Here is a 21,787-nt window from a genome sequence, read left to right as displayed (position 1 = left end):
TGTGCTTACTTTGGAGGACCATGGCTGCAGGCAGTTGGCATAGCAACGCACAAGGAAAGCCATTTCCTGGGTAGAGAGAAAGCTTCCTTTCCTAAATAAAAAATTCCTCTTAGGAAACAAACGGCATTGCTGCTTCCTGCAGAAAGCAAGACACTGTAGTCTGTCTCTTAACCTGCAAGGCTCACACTCAATGCAGTTCTAGTGATGTAAGTAGATTTCTCTCTCACCCTCCCTCTCCCTATATACACTGAAATATTCAGCTCAAATGGAACGCACATTCCTTAAGGCTCGCCCCCTCCTCTACTTAACCATTTCACTCATTAAGGTAGCGATGGACAATTCAGATAAAGTAACAAGCTCTTGCCTGTGTTATATCAGCGGCTGTAGGTTAAGCAAAGTCTCAGAGGGATGGAATCCATTGATTGCTGACTCCAAATAATATCACTGAAGACAGGGTGGGAAAACGGAGCAAGGACTTACTTGAACAGCTTTGAACTAAAACATGATTTTGCACCAAGGTGAAGATAAAGGAATGGGAGCGACCTCTTCCCCACCCTAAGGTATCACTGTGCTACAGGAAACAAGTATCTATTAAAAATTTACAAAATGCACATTTAATATGCTTTATATAAATTTAGAAGATGTGATTTTTCACACACACACACACACACACACACACACACACACACACAGTGCCTTGCAAATAATATCAAAATAAACCCACTTGGGGTTTTTAAAAAAGAGCTCCAATTTAATTTAATTATATCATAAACTCTTCATATCACCTATGTGAGTTACTTGAAAGACATCATAACATGACAAGGAATAAGGACATTTTAACTCTGAAGCATGGGTCACTTTCTTACAGTCAAATCTATGAATGGTATACATAATAGAACATAGGTATGAAAAATCTAGCAACTTTAATAATCAACTTTGGAATTATCAGGATTTGCTAATCTGTGTTTCTTGCCTACCTACCTAACACTGCACCCATCTTAGTCTCTCTGCTTTACCCCTCATATTTAAAGGCAACCATTCCCTCCACACCACTATGCTGGATCTTTCTCCCCATCCATCTCCAACAGACCCCTTTCATAGACTTCTAACATTACCCATCTTCCCTCTTTCTCCACATATATTCAATGTCTCCCCCTTAACTAGAGATGATCTGCACTGGCTTTTAAATATGTTCAGGCATCTCTCAACTCAAAAACAAAACAAAATCCAGAAACCTTCTATGAATCCTACATGCTCCCATGGCTACAGTCTAATCTCTTCCCCACTTCACAACCAAATCTCTCAAGAATTACCTACTTTGACTTCCACCATTTCCTCACTCCACGCACACCGCAGATGAAGGACCATCAGGGTTCTGTTATACAATTTATACATCTAGGCGTTAGCCTCACCACCTTTCTCCATGTCCAATCCATCACAATATCCATTAACTAAATTCTCCACCTTGTCTCAAATTTAGATTCCTTTTGACCTCTGCTACCATCCCATGCCAATCATTAATTTTGCCTGGAAAATTCCAAACGTTTCTTTACTGAACTGTCTTGATTGAATTCTAACCCCACTCACCCAACCAGTTTAACAAAGTACCTCCTGGGGTCTTTTAAAAACCAAAATATTATCATTTTGATTGAATCCATTAAGACCCTTTTTCAAATTAAAACACATGCTCTCAGTATAGACTAAAACTCTTATTATGGTCTGCAAGATGTATGTTTTCAACACTTACACCACGCTCACGGCCTCTAAGTCACCTGGGCTGCTCAGGCTTCCTAGAATGAGCAAGAGGACCTTTTCACATGTTGATTCCTCTCTCTGCCTAAAGCTCTCCTTCACCCTCCCTTTCCAGATTGACTCCTACTCCACCCTTAAAAATATACTGGTGAGCCGAAACCGGTTTGGCTCAGTGGATAGAGCGTCGGCCTGCGGACTCAAGGGTCCCAGGTTCGATTCCGGTCAAGGGCATGTACCTTGGTTGCGGGCACATCCCCAGGAGGGGGTGTGCAAGAGGCAGCTGATCGATGATTCTCTCTCATCGATGTTTCCAACTTTCTATCCCTCTCTCTTCCTCTCTGTAAAATATCAATAAAATATATTTTAAAAATATATATATATACTGGTGAAATGCCCTCAAAGTTATCTAGATATTGCGTATCACTTCCCTGTAGGGCTTATAAGAGTTGTGATTTTATATTTAATCATGAAATTATTTAAGAAGTAGTGTCTGCTTCCCCTACTACACTCTAATCTCCATGATGGTTGGTACTGTGTTTGTGAGCCCCTGTACCTAGCATGGTTTATATCGTAGGCACTCACATTTTCTTGAATGAATAAAATCTCCACTGACTGGGGATGGACATTAGCAAGATCATATCTGATCTTGTAAACTAGTTCCTATCAAAATTTCAAATACTTTTCTTTAATAGACAAATTATTTCAAAGCAAATGGCACTGATCTTTGACAAAGGAGAAAAGGCAATATAATACAGTAAAGATAGTCTCCTCAACAAATGGTACTGGAACAATTAGACATCAACTAGCAAAAGAAAAAAAAAAAAAAGACACAAACCTTATACCTGTCACAAAAATTAACTCAAAATGGATCACAGACCTAAATGTAAAATGCAAAACTATAAAATCCACACAATAACGGGATAGCAGGAGAAAAAAAACCCCAGAAGAACTTGGGTATGGTAATGCCTTTTTAGATACAACAGCAAAGACAGGATCCATGAAAAAATCATTGATAAGCTAGACCTCATTAAAATTAAAGACATCTGGATCTGTGAAAGATTATTTTAAGAAAATCAGAAGACAAGCCATAGACTAAGAAAAAATATATGCAAAAGACACTTCTGATAAAGGACTCATCAAAAATATAGAAAGAACACTTCAAACTGAACAATAAGACAAAAACAATTTAAAAATGGGCCAAAGACGTTAATAGATATGTCATTGGAGAAAATATATGAATGGTAATTAAGCATATGAAAAGATGCCCAGCATCTTTTCACAGTAATAATGAATCACACTTATTATTACTATATCTATAGTGTTTACCCATAGATTTCAATGTGCTCTGCAAACATGTAATTAAACATGGTTAAAACAACAATAAGATACCACAATATGACTATTAAAATGGTCAAAGTCCAAAACACTGAAACACCAGATGCTGGTGAGGATGTGGAGCAAAAGGAACTCCCATTCATTGGAAGAGCGGGTGGTGGTTTTTTATAAAACTAAACATAGCACCATATAATCCAGCAATTATACTCCTTGGTATTTACCCAAATGAGTTAAAAGCGTATGTCCACATAAAACCTGCATATGAATATTTATAATTATAATGTTTATATTCATTATTTATATTCATAATTTCATAAACTTTTATTCATAATTGCCAAAACTTGGAAGCTACCAAGAGGTCTTTTGGTAGGTTAATGGATAAACTGTGGTACATCAAGACAATGGAATATTGTTCAGCACTAAAAATAGAGTCATCAAGCCATGAAAAGGCACAGAGAAACCTTATAAATGCGTAACTCTAAGTGAAAAAAGCCAATTGATGGGAGATAAATAGATGGAGCACAGAGGGTTTTTAGGGCAGAGAAAATACTCTGTATGATACTATAACGATGCACTTATAGCCATACACATTTGTCCAAACCCACAGAATGTACAACACCAAGAATGAACCGTAAGGTAAAGCAGGGACTTTGAGTGACTATGAAATGTCAATGTAGGTTCTTCCTTGGTTTAAAAAAAAAAAAAAAAAAAAAATATATATATATATATATATATATATATATATATATATATATATATAATTCTGGTGAGTGATGCTGATATTAGGGGAGGCTATGCATGTGTGGGGGAATATGGAAAGTATCTGTATCTTACCCTCAATTTTGTTATAAACCTAAAACTGCTCTAAAAATAGTTGTGTTTTTTTTAAATAAATGGTGTCAAAAGAGAGAAGCAACCTCATGTCCATCTATGAATGTTTAAACAAAATGTGGTATATACATAGTATGGAATATTATTCAGTCTTAAAAAGTTATAAAATTCTGTACAAGCTCCATGGATCAACCTTGAAGACACTATGCTGAGTGAAATAATCAAGTCACAAAAGGACAAATACTGTACAATTCCATTTAAATGAAGTACCTAGAGTCATCAAGTGAATAGAGAGAAACAAATGTTGGTTTTGTCAGGGGCTGAGGGGTGAGGGGTAAATAATAATGAGAATGAACTTCCAGTTTGAGAGGATGAAAAAAATTCTGAAGATGATGGTGGCAATGGTTGCATCACAATGTGAATGTACTTAATACTACTGAATTGTACACTTAAAAAGTGGTTAAAATGACCAATTTAAACATTACCTATATTTTACCACAATATAAAAAAAAAGTAAACGGCAACTCAAGAACTAAATAATCAAGTTCTACAACTTTCACCCATTTAGCCCAAATAACAAAAACTCCTCTCCTCGTTTACATCAAATTACCCCCATGCTGCGGGTGCCAGGGAAGGTTTCCCATTGCCTGCCTCTCTCTGGAGAAAACGTGCCACTTCTCTCAAGGAGGAAACTACCCGAATGGGAACCTGGCAGATGAAGTCAGGAAATCACACTTCCTCAGGCACGGATGCTTTTCTGTGCTAAGACTAGGTGTGATTTCTCTCACAACCTGGCTTCATGCCTACAACCTACATATCTTAAAACTCATGATTGTAACACTGAAATTTTACTATCCATACTACCTTGTACACTGAAGCACAATTACGCCAGATTGTACATAATATGCCACACATTTCTTAAGAAATGAAATATAAACTGAAGATTTAAGAGAATCCCTTATTACAGATTTTACACAAACAATAAATAAATCACGCTTACCTAAAATAGCCTTAATTTGATGAGTTATATTTATCCCATTTGTTAACTACCTAGATTTAGCAAGTAGCATTAAATAGACCCAGCTAGAAAAAGGGCCATGTAACAACTTTCTGCCCCCGTCTCATGAACAACTAATGACTTCTAATTATCGGCAACAATGATTCAAAAGATAGAGATTACATACAGAGTTTGGGAAACTGCTTAATGCAAAACCTTTCCGTGATAAATTTAATGCCATTCTATTCACATATTTCATCACCTAAATTATTCCATTTTTAATTACTGTGAACTTGAAAAAAAACGGTCCATTCTTCTCAGTAATAATGAATCACACTTAATATTAATGTGTTCATTTATTTATGATATTTATTTGTAATATCTATAGTGTTTACCCATAGATTTTAATGTGCTCTGCAAACATGTAATTAAACATGGTCAAAACCCAAGGGAAGCAATAAAGTAATGTATTCATCTTTCATAGGAAAATTAAGTATATAAGTTTACAGAGTTAGCAATTTAGAAGAATATAAAACAGAACTCCAGGTTGCTAATATAATTTACTTCACTTATCCACTATATATTGATTTCTTCCCTCTTCCCCTTATCCCAAAGGAAAAGCTATAGAGGTTGGAGAAAATCTGTGGGAGAGGCAGAAACAATTTATTCCTTGACATCCAGAAACAAAAATTTTACAATTTTGATTCCTAATGTTTTATTGTTCACCAAAGAAATGACATTTAAAAAAATGCTATTTTCTATATGAATACACCAAACCAATTAAGCACTAAGCAAATGCAAAATTAAGTTACTGTATTAGGTTTGGTCAGAAGTTTTAGTTCTCTTTTTCTAAACGAAATATCCCATTAGTATTATAATTTTTTCTAAAAAAAAAAAAAGTTGCTTATCTGACAAATTCTTTATATGTGTAATTCAATCCTATATTCACATAATGTATTCCAACCTTGGGTGCAATTCTGACAGGTCTTCCACACATATCCATCCAAAGCAATCATAGAAGAAATCCGGCTAAAGTTTTAGTTTTTTCTATTTTGACCAAATAAAATGGTAATTCAGGTACATTGTTAAAAAATAACTTAATTATTAAATAAAATGAAAGACTGGCACATAATAATTACTGAAGAATTATCTGAGTTGAATTAAAACACTGGCTTTAGAAATACTAGTACAGGAAACCTGTTACTTGAATTAGCACTTAGATCTAATTGAGAGTCCAAGAAAGATCACCCAGAAATACTCCAAAAATATGTTCCAAATAAATATTGAAACTATTCTTCTTTAATGCAAGTTTCTAACAAACTGTTTATGTTGTATCTGATTCAGAGTTGGAAAAATAATGCAATAACCTATTCATAATAAATACACTCGATACAGGGGCAAAGTAGGTTTGTAGTTGCCAGTATGCGAAAAAAGAGTTTATTTTTGTGTTATTATTTATTAATTAATGTATTATTTTCCATTTGACCAACTGTAATCTACTTTTGCCCCACTCTGTTTTTATATATAATATTAAAAGAGAAAAAAAATCAAACATTGTATGAGATGAAGATGTGAAGAAAAAAAAAATAAAGAAGCCTGTAAGTCTGAGAAATTCCAACATAAAGAATGGGCCTTTTAAAAATACAATTTTTAAGAACTGAGCAGACTTTAATAGCTCATTTAACAAAGCTTACATCATTTCCTAGGACCTATTTAAGAAAAGAGCAGACCTCATCTTGAAGTGCTCAAGGTTGCAGAGGTGGAGAGAACTTGTACATGAGTTGCCAATCATACTGCTTTTTCTAGGGACAAGGGCTTCAAAATAGGCTCCTTACCATAGTATTTCTTAAGGCAACACTCCAAATGTAAACAGCAATTACTATTTTTATTACTAATTTAGCATGTAACATATCCCCTTATGATTAATATGTTTGCACAAACAATGAATTGTTAATTATGGCTCTATTTTTTATTTATTAATTGATTTGAGAGTGGGGGAGGGAGGGAGGAGAAACATCAATTTGTGCCACTTATTTATGCATCACTGGTTGGTTCTTGTATGTACCCTGACCAGGGATCAATTCCAAAACCTTGGGAGTATCAAGATGATGCTCTATCCAACTGAACCACCCAGCCAAGGCCAATTATTGCTCTATTTTTATTGAACAAAAAAGAGGAATATTGAACACAAACTGGAATATAAGCTAGCTGAAGGCAGGGACCATACAACATTTTATTTATCTAATACTGTCAATGGTAAGTTATGCGTATCTCTAGTAATTAACAGACAGTAATGGTTCAAAGAATGAATGCCTAAGTAATTGCACTTAAAACTTTTCAAAACTAACTGGTCAAGTATTATCATACCAGCCTTAGGGTGAGGACACACACATAGGATAACTGTGTAACCATAAATGATGTCCAATTCGTTTACTGACAAAATTAGGAGTTTTGGATAGGGGAAGTCAAACTGGAGGAGCAGTTCATGGGGAAAGGTAGATGGGAAGAGTTACCTGTAAAACTGAACTGGCCAAAGTTCCTTATGAGCCAATGCACAATGCTTTAAAACTCTAATATCATCTGGAGTTACATTATCAGCTAAAATATCCATAGCAAGGAAGACAGGGAGTTCTACTGTAATCTGCCCTGTAGGACCTTATGTAAGTTACAGCAACCAGTTCTAGACTTTATTACTCATTATCTCCCCTTGACATCAAGACTTAGGGGAGATAATCAGTAACTGTAGTATTCAAACAGCAGGAAACCTAAATGATAAGATAAAGTGCTTAGGAAAGCTACAAGAAGTCAGGAAGTGGCTCAATGGTTGAGCATTGACCTATAAACCAGGGGGTTATGGTTCGATTCCCGGCACATGCCTGGGTTGCAAGCTTGATCTCCAGTGGGGGAAAGGGAATGCAGGAAGCAGCCAATTGATGTTTCTCTCTGAAATCAATAAAAATATGTTGTGTTTTTTTTTAAAGGCAGGAATGTTTAATCCAGAGAAAAGGCTTAATGGAGTAGGATCTCTTTAAATATCTGAAGCACAGTTATATGAAATGTAATATGAATATTCATTCATGTTGCTTTAGAACATATCCAGAACCATGAACTAAAATTACAGAAAGGTTTCAGCTAAACATAAGGAAAACTTTCTTCATGATTAGCCTTTTTCTACAATAAATAATAACTGCTATGATTTACTAAACCCTTACTTTGTACCAGGCAACCAGGTACAATTTTGACATGATATTAAGGACTAGCCTGCAAATATCAGTCCAACTGTAATTTTTCTTTTTTTAATCCTCACCCAACGATATTTTTTTCATTGATATTTAGAGAGAGTGGAAGGGAGAGAGAGAGAAACACCCATGTGAGAGGGACACATTGATTGGTTGCCTCCTACATGCCCAGGACCAGGGCCAGGAGCCTGCAACCGAGGTATGTGTCCTTGGCTGGAATCAAACCTGGGACCCTTCAGTCCCCAGGCTGACGCTCTATCCACTGAGCCAAGCCGGCTAGGGCAGTCCAACTGTAATTTAAAAGCAGAGACTGAATGTTAGTGATTATAAGGAAAAAATAAATTTAATTAAATAGTTTGGCTGGGAGATTCCTAAAATCTTTTCAAGTTCTTAAAGTTATCTTATCTAACACGGCTGTTACCAAACATTAGCTGCTTGTAAAATGGCAGTAGAAGGAATAATATGATATAGAATTATAGTAAAAGTAAGTTCACATGAATGGAAATTAATCTATCTTGGGGTAAAATTTCCTGGTAGAAATTATCCTTTATGCTGAGACTTTTGTCTTCCTACTTAGGCAGTCAGAGGGTAATATTAAAATGCTCTTACTCTTGAAAAAATTATAGAGACAATTAGACAATAGTTTAGAGGTTTTCTTTTTAACGTCCTTACTTTCCAAATTTGTCAAACTTAAGGTAAGTAAAAAATAATTTTCTTAATGCTACCAATAATTTGAATTATTAAAAATTGTGCATAACTAGGTATTCCATTTTATAGAGAGTTTTTAAAACCTCTTGAAATTATTTAATATATGTTTTCAATATTCTTAAATATTACCAAAACACTTCCAATATTTTCTGGTGCAGAAGCAAGCAATTTTATGATGGTGGTTTTTCACCTCTGAAAACTATGACTACTTTTAGATATCTGCAAGTAGTTTTGGTTCATTAAAAAGTCATACTTTAGAAAAGATCTTTTAGCGAGATTTGGCTTTTATTACTTATAATATTAGTGAATCTAACTTTTAAAACACACTAATTTGTTATGAAATGGTACTACTTACCAGTGAAAACCTATGTCTGTATAGGAATAAAACTAGAAAGGTTAAAATGAAAAAATTTCTGGGCTTGATTAACGAGAGATACATCGTTCAAAATGGAAAAACACTTAATTGCAACAAAAAATTGATTAATCAAACAAAGCCTACCATAATTGCAAATGAACTCAGTAATTATTCTTCATATTGGACAGACTATGCTCTATTCTATTTCTTTTCAAGGTTCTTAAATAGTAGGCATCTAAAATAATTTTATGTATCAGGAATGTGAAAAGACCTATGTCCATGTTTGACTCTACCTGAGTAACCATGAAAATTGAACATGTTAGTTCATCTTTTTGACCTTAGCATTCTTACCTCCTAATAATAGAGATACCATTACCTAGAGTTTAGAACTGCAGGGAAGTTTAATTGACAAAACATATGAGAAAACACCTAGCTGACTGGTATATATCATAAGCATTCAATAAGGATCAATTCTATTCTTCTAAGATACTCTAAAAAGGCAGTTGCATTCAAGGTTTGGGCAAACCATTAGTTAATGTTCTACAGATGTCTGGTATTGATATTCTTGTGCCAATATGCTTGTATAGAACTGTTAATGCAGATGGATCTATAATGCCATTCATAGAAATATAAACTAATGCCAATTCTGAGAGTTTGATCCAAAGACATCAACATATAATCTAGATACTGCTGAGCATCTATTATATGCTCACAAAATGTATAGATTGGCATACAATATACTGTCAGCTTTCAAAGACTCTATTGACTCTTCAGAAATTTAATTTTTAACAAACATGTTTCCATTATTAAAATCTAATACTTAAAAAAACAAAACACCTAATGTCTCCAAATAGATATCAAAACATATAAGTTTTCATGATGGTTCAAGAATGTTCATCCTAAAAGAAAATGACAGAATTTATAAATGGAAGTGGCAATCAACGTTCGCCACCAGGAACAGAATTCTGACTGCCCCTCTGATATAATTAAATATTTTCCAGACAGGAAATGCTTCCAAGTAAATTTGCCTGGAATTAGAAGATTGTCTCAAAATAGAAAATATTTTAGATGCCACAGAAATTCTTTAAATGTTCTCTTGAAAAAGAAGCCAGCCTATCAATAGGACCACATGAGCTTAAGATGACAACGTTCAGTCTTCCTTATAAATAAATGAATAAACAAAGCTCAACCCATACATCTAAGTTGTCCCTCTCCTTAAAAGCTGTAAAAAATGCAAACAGAATATTTACCTATTTATATTTTAATTGCACTTAGAAATTTTTAATTACTACCATGCTGATATTTTAAAAGATACTACTAGAATATTTAATTATATATCCAACAATTACAATTGTTAGAATTGCTCACAAGTGGTCAGATGGGTCATATTCATGGAAGATTATATCTCCTGGTTGTGCCATAAAGTAGCAATTCACAGGATTAACACACAACCATAAGCCTATAATGAAGCACTAAACAGAATAAGGCATTCACTCATTCATTCTACACTTGACCCCAAGACTGAGATGGATAGTACAGAAAAAAGGAATCAGGGATGAACTTCAGAAACCACCCTGGTGAGTTCAACAGTGTGTATGACATAAGCAAATGTATTGTTCACCATGTGAAATAATTACTAAAAGATTACCTCAGAGCAAATGTGTAACAAAATCCATTTTTCTTGATGGCTTGTATTTTGTAGAAAATAAATGTTATTTCAAGGACATAAAGCAAAATAATAATCTGTTGGACCAAAATTTAAAAATATACGGACCATTCAATCCAATGAACTTTTAAGATAAAAGACAAAGACCAAAACTAATAAGATATTAATATCATATGCAAACAACTAGGAAGCATGGTATTTACAATAGAGGTAAAAATATAGTAGGGGAGAAAATTAGACAATTATTTAACGCAGAAATTTCTCTTAAAAATAATGCAGGAAGCTACAGTGATCACTAACCCCGAAGAATATTCATGTGGACATTTCTCTTTCATCAAGAGAAACACACCATTTCAAATTTGGGGAGCAGGGACATTTCCAGTCTGATAGTAGCATACTTTCATACCAAGCATTTGCATATATAATTTTTAAATATTTTAAAATTCTGCATAATGGCTAATTATCTTAACAGGGAAGGGGAGATAGACAACTTTTTTGGGGGGCGGGGGGGGAGGGGGTGGCCAGAAAGGGACTTCAAAAAGAAAATTCCTGAAGAGAAAAATGCTCTAAATGAGAAATACTAAATCAATTAAGTAAAAAAATCTTGGAAGCTCACTACTGTAACTACAACCATGGATTGTTGGTAAGCATCCCATACAATTAATATACTTAAAACACAATTATTTAATGTAAAGCATTTTCAATTTCTTCTGATTCCATCCCAAGTTAGCTTGGGAACTTTCCATTTTCTTCTAGAACCTAAAAGGGAATTAAGCATCAAGAAGAAAATGGAAGTAAGGAGAGAAATAAGACAGGAAAACCAAGTCAGGGCCAATGCCACAGGCCTGTGCTTTATGTAGCCACACAGGGCCCTGCGCTCAGAAGGACCCCTGCGCTTGTTTTTTCATGGAACACTATTTTTACTCGAAGGAACAAATAATGGACAAATGATGTTATTCAGACTTGGGTATTTGGCAGGTATTTTCTTGAAAATGAACAAGTTGAGCTTGTCACTGCAAGGAAAACAGCTGATAGTACTCTGTCAATGATAAAATTTCAGATTTCAAGTAAAAATTAGACTTTTGGAACACCATGACCTTGACAGCTTCCCCAAAATTAAGGCCTCTTAATAAGACTGGTAGTGACTTATCAAATGTGATTTTTTTTTAATGTTGTATAAGATGCCAAAATTTGGAAGACTGCTTAACTCAGTGAGCAATGCATGATATTTCCAAATCATGCATGGAGTAAAGTCATTCAACATGTAAAACTAATGATTTTTAATAAAAGAAAGTAAGAAAACTTCACTGACATAGTTATATGTTCCTCATTGCAAGCAGACCTTTAAGAAACTGTGACTTGTCAACTTTTGGTATAGTATATTAGTAATATTACTTGAAAAACTGTTAAAATACTTCTCCTTTTTCCAACTACCTGTGGGCGGCCAGATTTTCTTCATATACCTTACATACTTCAACCAGAAGAGCATATCATAACAGATTGAAGTAGAAGTAGATATGAGAATCCAACTGTCTTCTATTAAGCCAAATATTAAATATACTAGAGGCCCGGTGCATGAAAATTCATGCACTGGAGGGGGGGAGGGTCTCTCAGCCCAGCCCTCTCACAGTCCAGAAGCCCTCAGGGGCGGGAGTCCACCCAGTGATCAGGGGAAGGCGACGCCCCATCACACCTCTGCTGCTGCCACTGCCGGCAGTGCAAGCCTTGGCCAGCCCTGGTTACCTGAGTCACAGCCTTATTCACTGTGAGCGCCACCATCTTTGAGGGCAGGACAGTCAATTAGCATATTCCCTCCTTATTGGCTGTGGGTGTCACCATCTTTGCGACAGCGTGAGGATCAATTAGCATATTCCCTCTTTATTAGATAGGATTTGCCAAGTATAAAACAATACCACTCTTCTTATAATTTTTGTTTTATAAAATAGTCATTTCCATTAAAACCCTTATATTAATGTATACTGGGTTTATTATTTTTAATTAATATGTATTTTTTATTTTTCAGTTTTAATTTCTAATATGGCAAATACTGATATAGATAACTCACATAAACAGAAGTTTGTTGGGGTCTTCAAAAAGTTTTAAGGAGTTCTGAGAGGAAAAAAAAAGTTTGACAACTGGTGTTCTAAGAGATGAACTAGGAAAATAATCAGCCTCTTAGTTCATTTTTTTAAACCCTCACCTGAAGATATGTTTGTTTTTTTATTAAGTTTGAGAGAGAGAGAGACAGAGAGAGAGGTGAGAGATAAACATTGATCAGTTGCCTCCCTTACACAGCCCAACTGGGATCAAACCTGCAACCTAGGTATGTGTCCTGACTGGGAATTGAACCCCCAAACTTTTTTGGTGGACAGAACGATGCTCCAACCAACTGAACCACCTGGCCAGGGCTTAGCTCTTTTAAAGAATCCTCAGTTATATTTAGATTCCATTAAGACAAAGTCCTATATTTACATAAAATACTACTTCAGCTGAACCCTCTAAAGACTTAATCCACTTGCAGAATGTTAACTGTTCACACTGTTCCAGTCTAACTAAAGTTAGACTGACCAAAAGTCAGGCAAACATTTGTCCCAAGGAGAAAAAAAGACTGAAGGTATCAAGTGCTCATCAATAATGCCGATTGTCAAGGGCATCAATACCATCAAGAATATCAATGATACCCAAGTATTCCCTACATCCATTTGGCTGAGGATATATATGCTTATTTCACAAATTAGCAAATGGCAACATGATCTTTTTCTAAAAGTTTTCTGAGTATTCCAAAATTCCTGATGATTCAAACAACTTTTATAAGGTTCATAAAAATACAGCTTTTATAAGGTTCATAAAAATACATATAAAGAAATGGATGGAAAGTAAAAAGTATACTAATAATTAGTGAAAGAAAAATGTTACAATTTGAGATTTTAACTTTATTGTCTAACACTACCAAATGCCTTCTAGGTTACTCCAAAACCACAGGTGACCAAATATTATTGCTAGTCTCATAGACATCTGAGTAAAAAAACCAAGACAATGTGAATTATTTTCTTTTTCATCCTCAATTTCTTCCCTTCTGACTTACCCTGCCCCCCAAAATTTATCTCAACCAATAATTCACATTTCAGATCTGGCCCACTCCACTACCACATCATTTCTCCTCCAGACTAGTAGTTCCAAATACCACATTACATTCAACTATCCCTATGATCATTCCACTTAAAAGGGGAAAAGGAAAATTAAATTTTTTTTTAAAAAGCCACCTGATCCCATACTAAGTCCATAAGAACTTGCTTTAATATAAGCCATTATTTGGCAAGGCTTTTTGTTTTCCAATAGATTGTACAATTATTTCCCCCCAAAATATCTTAAAGTTATTTTTCAGCCTATGTCTGACCTAAACAATCACATGGGATGCTAGGCATATCTGTGAATCACTGTATTCAAGTCAGTCAAAAGTTTACTACTGATGGTCTTTACAATCCTGAACTGTAAACTTAGAAACAGTTAAGATGGTACATTTAATGCTATATTTTTTACCAAAAAAATAAAAAAATAATTGATTATGCACTTTAAATAGCTGAACTGTAACTCAATAAAGCTATTTTTTTTTCAAGTATGGACTGGTTCCTAATTAGGTGTTTTTTTTTAAAAAAAAGGAAAAATATTTACTACTGAAATATGGATAATGACTAATTTCTTGAGAAAATAAGGGGGAAATTTTATGTACACAAATATGTGTAACATATAGTAGGCATTTTGAAATTATTTTAATTTAAATAATTAAAATTTCCTTTCGCAAGTAATTTAAACCTAACACCTACATACTGAATAAAAGGCTAGAGCTTCTTTCACAGGCCAACAATATCTTCTAGCTAACAGAAAAGAATTGCAAGTTAATGTTTTAACACTGGATTCAAAATCAAAAGAGAACATTTCTAGACACTCAATACAACTGATAACTTAAATCATAAAAAAGATCAATTCAGCACTGGCAGCAAGTAGGTCTTAGTATCGAAGTAGATTTTTCCAAAGAAAAGAGACATTTTTCAAATCAGCAAAGAGCACTGATAAATCTCATGACCAAACATAAATCACATGATAAGAAATGAAACAGTCGAAGATGAAAAGGATCTTTGCTAAATTTTTAGCCAAGTATATTTAAGACGTATACAGGCACAGAGAGCCACCAGTGCTCATAATTAGAGGCAGGACAAAGTGGCAGTGATCTTTTTGACAAATAAATTGCTTGAAATATTGCATGACTTGCTACACAACACCCACCCTTATTACTTTCAATTTCCAAGTGCAACCAAAAGATGGGTCCAATTATGACATCAATACAAGCTTTCTTTCAAAAGGGAATGAAAGAACAGTAAATCCCAGTGGGCACGGTAGTTCTGCAGCAGAGATGATGTAATACATAAAAATAGACATCCTCTAACAGAAGCTGAAACTTGGGTAAACAGCACAGTGCATACTATTCTCAACTGCCTTGCATGAATTTGCAATGCATGTTGTTAATAGAGCGAGAGAAATCGTTTTATTCTTTAAACTGTTTCCTGATTTACATTTCAATTTCTATACATCCTCTATATTGTAATTTTCCAATCTGTGTAAATTAAATCAGCATAAATACCTGATTATGACTGCAAGGAAGAGAAACAGCCCCCCCTCCAAAGCCAGGAGATAGAGACCACGGCAGCAGTGTTAACACGCTGCATTTTGCCAGAAATTGCAGCACATATGGCACAGGATTGTTATGTCCACCTATTGTTCAAAGACCTTTCCACAGGGAGCTTTCTGCAGGATTTTAAAATGCAACATGATCTAAAGTGAAGAGGAACCAGGAAACCTGCTAATAATGAGCGTGAAAAAGCAAAGGATACTTTGGGCACTCCTCTTTAAAAAAACTCTCTTATGCAAATAAAACATCAGGCACGAATATGATAAATAGTATCTAACAAAATTTGTGATTTTTTTTTTTTTTGGTGTGTGTGAGTGTGTGTATGTCACTCTTCTCTAACACTCTGCACACACACTCCTTTCCATTTTTCATTCCCTGACTCAGTCTGCACATTTCTATTGGGCTTTTTGGATTAAAAATATTTTTCTTTGAGCCAAAATATTAAAGCCATTCAAACCATGCCTGATTCCTCAAGGCACCCTGTCTATGTGCCCCTAAGTACCTAGAGTTCCCTGTATCTGATAATGTAGTTCCCTATATTCTACTTGTCTGTATTCCCTGTGAGATTATAAAGTCACTAAGAGCAAGATTCTGTGTGTCCTGTCAACCTTTATAGCCCCAGAGACCCTTTATGGCACAGACCTAAAACAAGGTAGGTATTCAATAAATATTTGTTAAATGAACAAAAAATGTAAGTGAAAATACTAACTAAGTTTTCCTCTCTGTAAGAAATAGAACACACAAATTTTCTTTAACTCCATCCTGTTATATTTCGCAAACAGGCATCGATGACAATATTTAAGACAAAGGTTTAGGTTCAATTAAGAAATAGATAAATTTAAAGAAGAATCAAAGTACTGAAATTAATAGACTGTCTATATTTGAATAATTTCTGTATATGCATATAAACAGGTTTTAAAATATCACATGAATAAATTAGTCAGGTGGATATAAATCGATTGTTATAAATTAAAATTCTATGACCTTAATATTCAAGAAATTTAGTAGATATACAAGTCATTGATATATTATGCAAAGCACATTCTCTTTCTGTTAAAAAGCAAATTAGACTGAACCAAGACCTCAGTAAAAATCAAATAAATAATAAGTGGCAAAGCAAAGTCATGATATGAGTATAGTTATTACCTATTTCTAATTCAAAAACAATAGCAAAAGTCAAAAAGTTTAGTTTCAAGTAAAAGTGTATAATTACACTGTAATTTTTCATGTTTCAATAACTAAACAATTTTTTAAACTAATCAAAACTATCAAGAAGTCCTTAACTGAGGATGAAACCAACTTAAATCTACCTCTTAAAAAAAAAAAGACGACTTCAAAGATCAATAAGATATAATCTAGGAATAACTATATAAAGGTGATAAGAAAAAGGACTTGTCTTAAATTATTATAAAGAATAACCTTATAAAAACTGGGACTTATTTTCATAAGCCTCATATAAGAATCAATCATATTACATGGATTGCCACATTTTATAAATATTGTATTATCACTGACTATAATAATAAATAATTCAAATAATATTGTAATATTACATTTAATACAACTTACATTATATTAATTTTATACAGTATTTTTGTTACTTTTGTACACCTGTACTAAGAACTTTAAACTAAGCCTAATCTACTAAAAGACTCAATACATAATTATTAAACAGTACTCTGAAGTATATATTCATATTGTAGTAAAGGACTACAAATAAAATGTGTGGGACATATCTTTTTATATGATGGCCCAAGGGGTTTTGATTATTTCAAAAATTAAAATTTTGTTACACTGTGTTCAAATCTTCATAGTTCAAATTTGTACACAATGGACAGAGCCTCACTTTTCTGGGGGAGTAGGAGTGGGAGTGAAAAGTCAATCATAACTTCCAAGTGTGAAGAGCATTTTAATTATGCAACCAGCCTTAAAAAGGCTGAAAATGTTTGAAATGTCCATTGGTACATAACCTCCACAGTGTAGCCAGGACAACTTTTCTTCAGCCTTCAGCCTAATATCGCTGTATCATTTTTGCTCTTTCCAAACTCAGAAGATGGTAGAGCTGTTTTTTTCATTAAAATAAAGGAAAAATAAAAAAGATGACAGAACAGGCATGTACCGGCTTCTCCATGACTCCAGTCCTTCTTCCCCTTAAGTCCTACCACCTCTCCTGTCCATTTTTACATGGAACTCAGACTTCCCTTCCCACATAAACTTAGAGAATCAATTACCCATGAATGCAGAGAGGGCCTTCATTATGGGTAAAATAAAAAAACTTACCCCCCCGCCACCCACCCTATTCTAAACCTGGAGACAAGGTAAACCTGTCCGAAGCCCTGTCAATCTCCAAATCTTCCAGCCTCTTCCAGGAACCTACCTACCACTTGCCTCTACATCTTTACTCACTCAAAGACTGACAATTCATGCCACATCCCATTTTCTGGCTGTCTTAAATACAGCCTCAGATGCACCTTCAAAAAACAGGATCCAATATTTTCAATTATGACCATGTTGTTGCCAAAATTAGTTAAGAATATAATCAAAATGTAAGGAAATGCTAATAAAAGCCATCTCCAATCTTCTCTTCTCACTGCATTTTAAAATATTTTTTCTTTCGGCAAACCTCACACACTTGCCTTGAAAAAAATGTCCTGATAACACTATACATGGACTACATGGGTATTCATGTTTCTGAATCAAATTATTATAATCTGTTTTAAACTACTGCAACAAGTCAAATTTTTTAAAGTGTACGTAAAGTATACATCAAAATTCAGTGCACATTTTAATTCAATTCCTAGTTCTCAATAGGAATTAGACTGATAATTTTTCACATTAAAAAAAGGAGGATTAATTACACACTGATATATCTTTTAAAATGTTGTTATATATATTTTTTAAAGTATACCTTTACCATGTAAAAGCTCAAAACACTGGTGTATTTTTAAAATTTTTTATACAAAATTTTAAAATTTTATCAATTCTTTTTGGATTTACCACATCCTTTTAAAATTAGCAGTGCTTCTAAAATATAATATAGCAATCATGCTTCCTGTGGCATTTTAATATGTATGTATTTTTTTGTATGGAACATAAAATAATTGCCTCATTTTAATTTTAAAAATTATATAAATATTTCATGCTATCAGGCAAGGTTATAATAATAGCCAAAGATATTATATTGATGATAGACTTCTAATGTGAATTATATTATTTACAACCTTTTCCCTGTGTATTAAGAAACCTCAACCATAAAATTTTACTAGTTCCTTAAATCAATTAGTTTCCAGAGATAAATCATTTTTAATTCCTTGATTCCAAATTTCCTGATAAACCCAAAATTTGACCCATAATTTCAAAAGAGTATCACTGAAAATCATAAATTAGTCATGTACTGGCATGAAAATGAGCAAAGGTATTATTATAGGCCTCTTGATTAAAATATAGAATGAAATAAAAGCATGAAATCTGGTTAAAAATAAAGTGTAAGTAAGAAAACATAAGCAATTTTTAATTCTTATTTCCCTTTTGACTCAGCCTTTATTCTGTCATTTTACCAGTGGTCTCTCAAAATGCTCTCACATTGAGATTCCCAAAATTTAAAGCTTTCATTTATAACATTTAAAATAAAATTTCTAAGGAAATTTTACCTAAGCTTTCACACAAAAAGCAAATAAACGTCTATTATGTCTGTCTGTCTTTCTCTTTTCACGTTTTTATTTGTAAAGAGGATTGGTGAAGAACAGTGCCTCACTCATTCTTAAAAATAAGTAGGGTGTACTTTTATTCTTCCTTCAAAGAAAGTGGGCAATTCATCCCCAGATCTGCACAAATAATGCAGCCTGTGCCATCACCTAAGCCACTGGTAGTTTCAGATTTTTAAGAGATTTTACTAATTCAGGGGAAAATACAAATGAGACTAAGCAAAACATATCAATATTATAAACTCATTATTTACAGTGCAAATTTACAAATAAAATTAGGTTAGTGTTAGGAGACCACACACAAATTACAATACCTGAGATTTAGTGCATTCCTTTGAGCCAAAATGAAATGAGTGCCATAGAGGAGGAAAGGAAAAGATGAACATTATCAGACATGCTATAGTACATCTGCCAAAATGAAGATAATGTTAATATTAGGTTAAGAATGACCATATAGAATTGGCTATATGTATAACATCCTCTCTGTTCTTCAGCCATGCACTTGAAATGCACTTGCAATCATTTAAAACCACCTGTGAAGTATGATCATGCATCCTTTAAATAAACTTTGCACCCTCAGTCCTACCCTACCAGGCTTCTTTCAGAGAGAAATATTTCTGTTAAGAATAAGTAAATATGACTTAGAGCTAATAAAGAATAATTATTTTTACTTTATTCTTTTTATTTTGTGGTATCATATATACAAAATTGTTTCCTTAAATTAAAATATATTCGGTAAATCAATGAATATTATATAATTAAAACACAATTTGCACACACACACACACACACACACACAAAACAGGGTCCAATATTTTCAATTAAAGCCATGTTGTGGCCCATCTGAACTCATTTAGTAAAATTAATAGCAACATTTCACATATTAGTAAACAAGTACATGATCCATTAGCAATCAAGTTAAATGTTTCATCCTAGTACGAATTTTCTCTAACAAAAGTACCTGTTGACCAGGTACAACATTTTTTAAATCAAAATAACTTTAAAAAATTAATCTTGTAATAAAAACACACACAACACTACATATTTTTAAAAATTAGTTGAAAAAAGGGCAGTGATAAAGGGAAAGTGATTGAATCAGGCCCTGCTGGTGTGGCTCAGTGGATTGAGCATCATCCTAAGCACCAAGAGGTCACCAGTTTGATTCTCGGTCTGGGCACATGCCTGGGTTTCCGGCTCTATTCCCAGTAAGGGGCGTGCAGGAGGCAGCTGACCGATGTTTCTTTCTCATCGATGTTTTCTCTCTCCCTTCCTCTCTCTCTAATCCCTCTAAAATCAATAAAAACATACTTAAAAATTTTTAAACCAATCAGGTTTAACACTAAATTTTAATTAATTGATACTCCCACTAACTATCTTAGTATGGAATCTGATATGGAAAAATAATTCTAAAGCAGAAAGAATAAGATTAATATTAGTACATGGCTAAAATATATTATACTATTAATATGTACAACTATTTTTAATCTATATTTCCTTCTTCCATGATGTTCCATCAACACTAAAAATACTACCTTCTTTTATAGACAATGGAAACAAAAAACCTTTTATAATTTTTTTTTAATATACCAAGTCTCTTCAATAAACAAAGCTGTCTTTATGATGAGCAAAAAGCAACCCAAATGAGCTCAATGAAAGGATTCAACTCTAAAATTCATGTTAAATTAAAATAGTACATGGGTAGTGAGAGAAGTAGGAGGGTAGCTGGTGATCAAAAGTGCTTAAATATTCAAATACAAAGAGCTCTCACAAACAGAACATATGAAGTGTGGGTTTAAAATATATCACTTAAAGTTACTAAAAATTAAATACATAATTTTGTCTAAATACATTTTCCCACACCTTTTGCACTTATAGTTTTTTGTAAAAAGAAAGAAAAAGACAGGTTAGAAAAAGGTGAAATGTAATGTTGTCAATTATCTATTTTTATTTTTTTCATATTCTTATTTTAAAATTAATATAAATGACTATTCATTTAATGGCATTACATATATAGATAACACATCTTTGGCCATATTATGACATATATAAGAATTCAAGCTACTTTCTTTTTGAAAATATAAATCCTTAAGTATATTTGCAAATATTTTAGATTGGCTATCAGGAGAAATATGGCATAGTACAGCCAGGCAAAAAAAAATAAAATAAAAAAGGTTCTAAAATTGCCTCTATTGTGGTCTAGTACAAACCACTCATCTGTGTCTTGGTTTTCTCAAACAAAAAATAGCTTCCTTATCAAATATTTATAAATAAATGATAATCAAGCATTTAAGAGGATCTTTGAACCTATTAGAAATACTTCAGACCATCTTTATATAGCTACTTTTTGAATTAAAAAAAGCTATGATAGCGGTCATTAAGATGTGGGATGGCTAAAATTTTAGATTAAGATAAGAACTTAAAATATCCCAGTCACAATTATACATGCTGATCACAAAACTGATCTTCAGAGAACATTTTAAGCAATAAAAAGGCTAAACAATGTCTTTTGATGT

The 21,787-nt window shown here is 33.5% G+C and overlaps 1 protein-coding gene across 8 annotated transcripts in view; it reads right to left on the bottom strand.

Annotated features, from left to right (window-relative positions):
* RAPGEF2 (Rap guanine nucleotide exchange factor 2) overlaps positions 1–21,787 on the bottom strand; it is a 245,429-nt gene that overhangs the window by 91,240 nt on the left and 132,402 nt on the right. For 6 of the 8 annotated variants that reach the window (XM_079771531.1, XM_079771536.1, XM_079771535.1 and 3 more), the window contains one exon: positions 19,589–19,606. The exons of 1 other annotated variant lie outside the window; for it this stretch is intronic. In XM_079771531.1, the coding sequence (XP_079627657.1) occupies positions 19,589–19,606 (18 nt within the window). Of the gene's footprint in view, positions 1–9; positions 1,892–19,588; positions 19,607–21,787 lie in introns of those variants that run through there. One more of the 8 variants, XM_079771533.1, reaches the window with a different exon arrangement.

This window comes from Cnephaeus nilssonii, assembly GCF_951640355.1.
Source record: "Cnephaeus nilssonii genome assembly, chromosome: 5".
NCBI classification, from domain to species: Eukaryota; Metazoa; Chordata; class Mammalia; order Chiroptera; family Vespertilionidae; genus Cnephaeus; species Cnephaeus nilssonii.
This window is presented reverse-complemented; position numbering and strand designations above follow the sequence as displayed.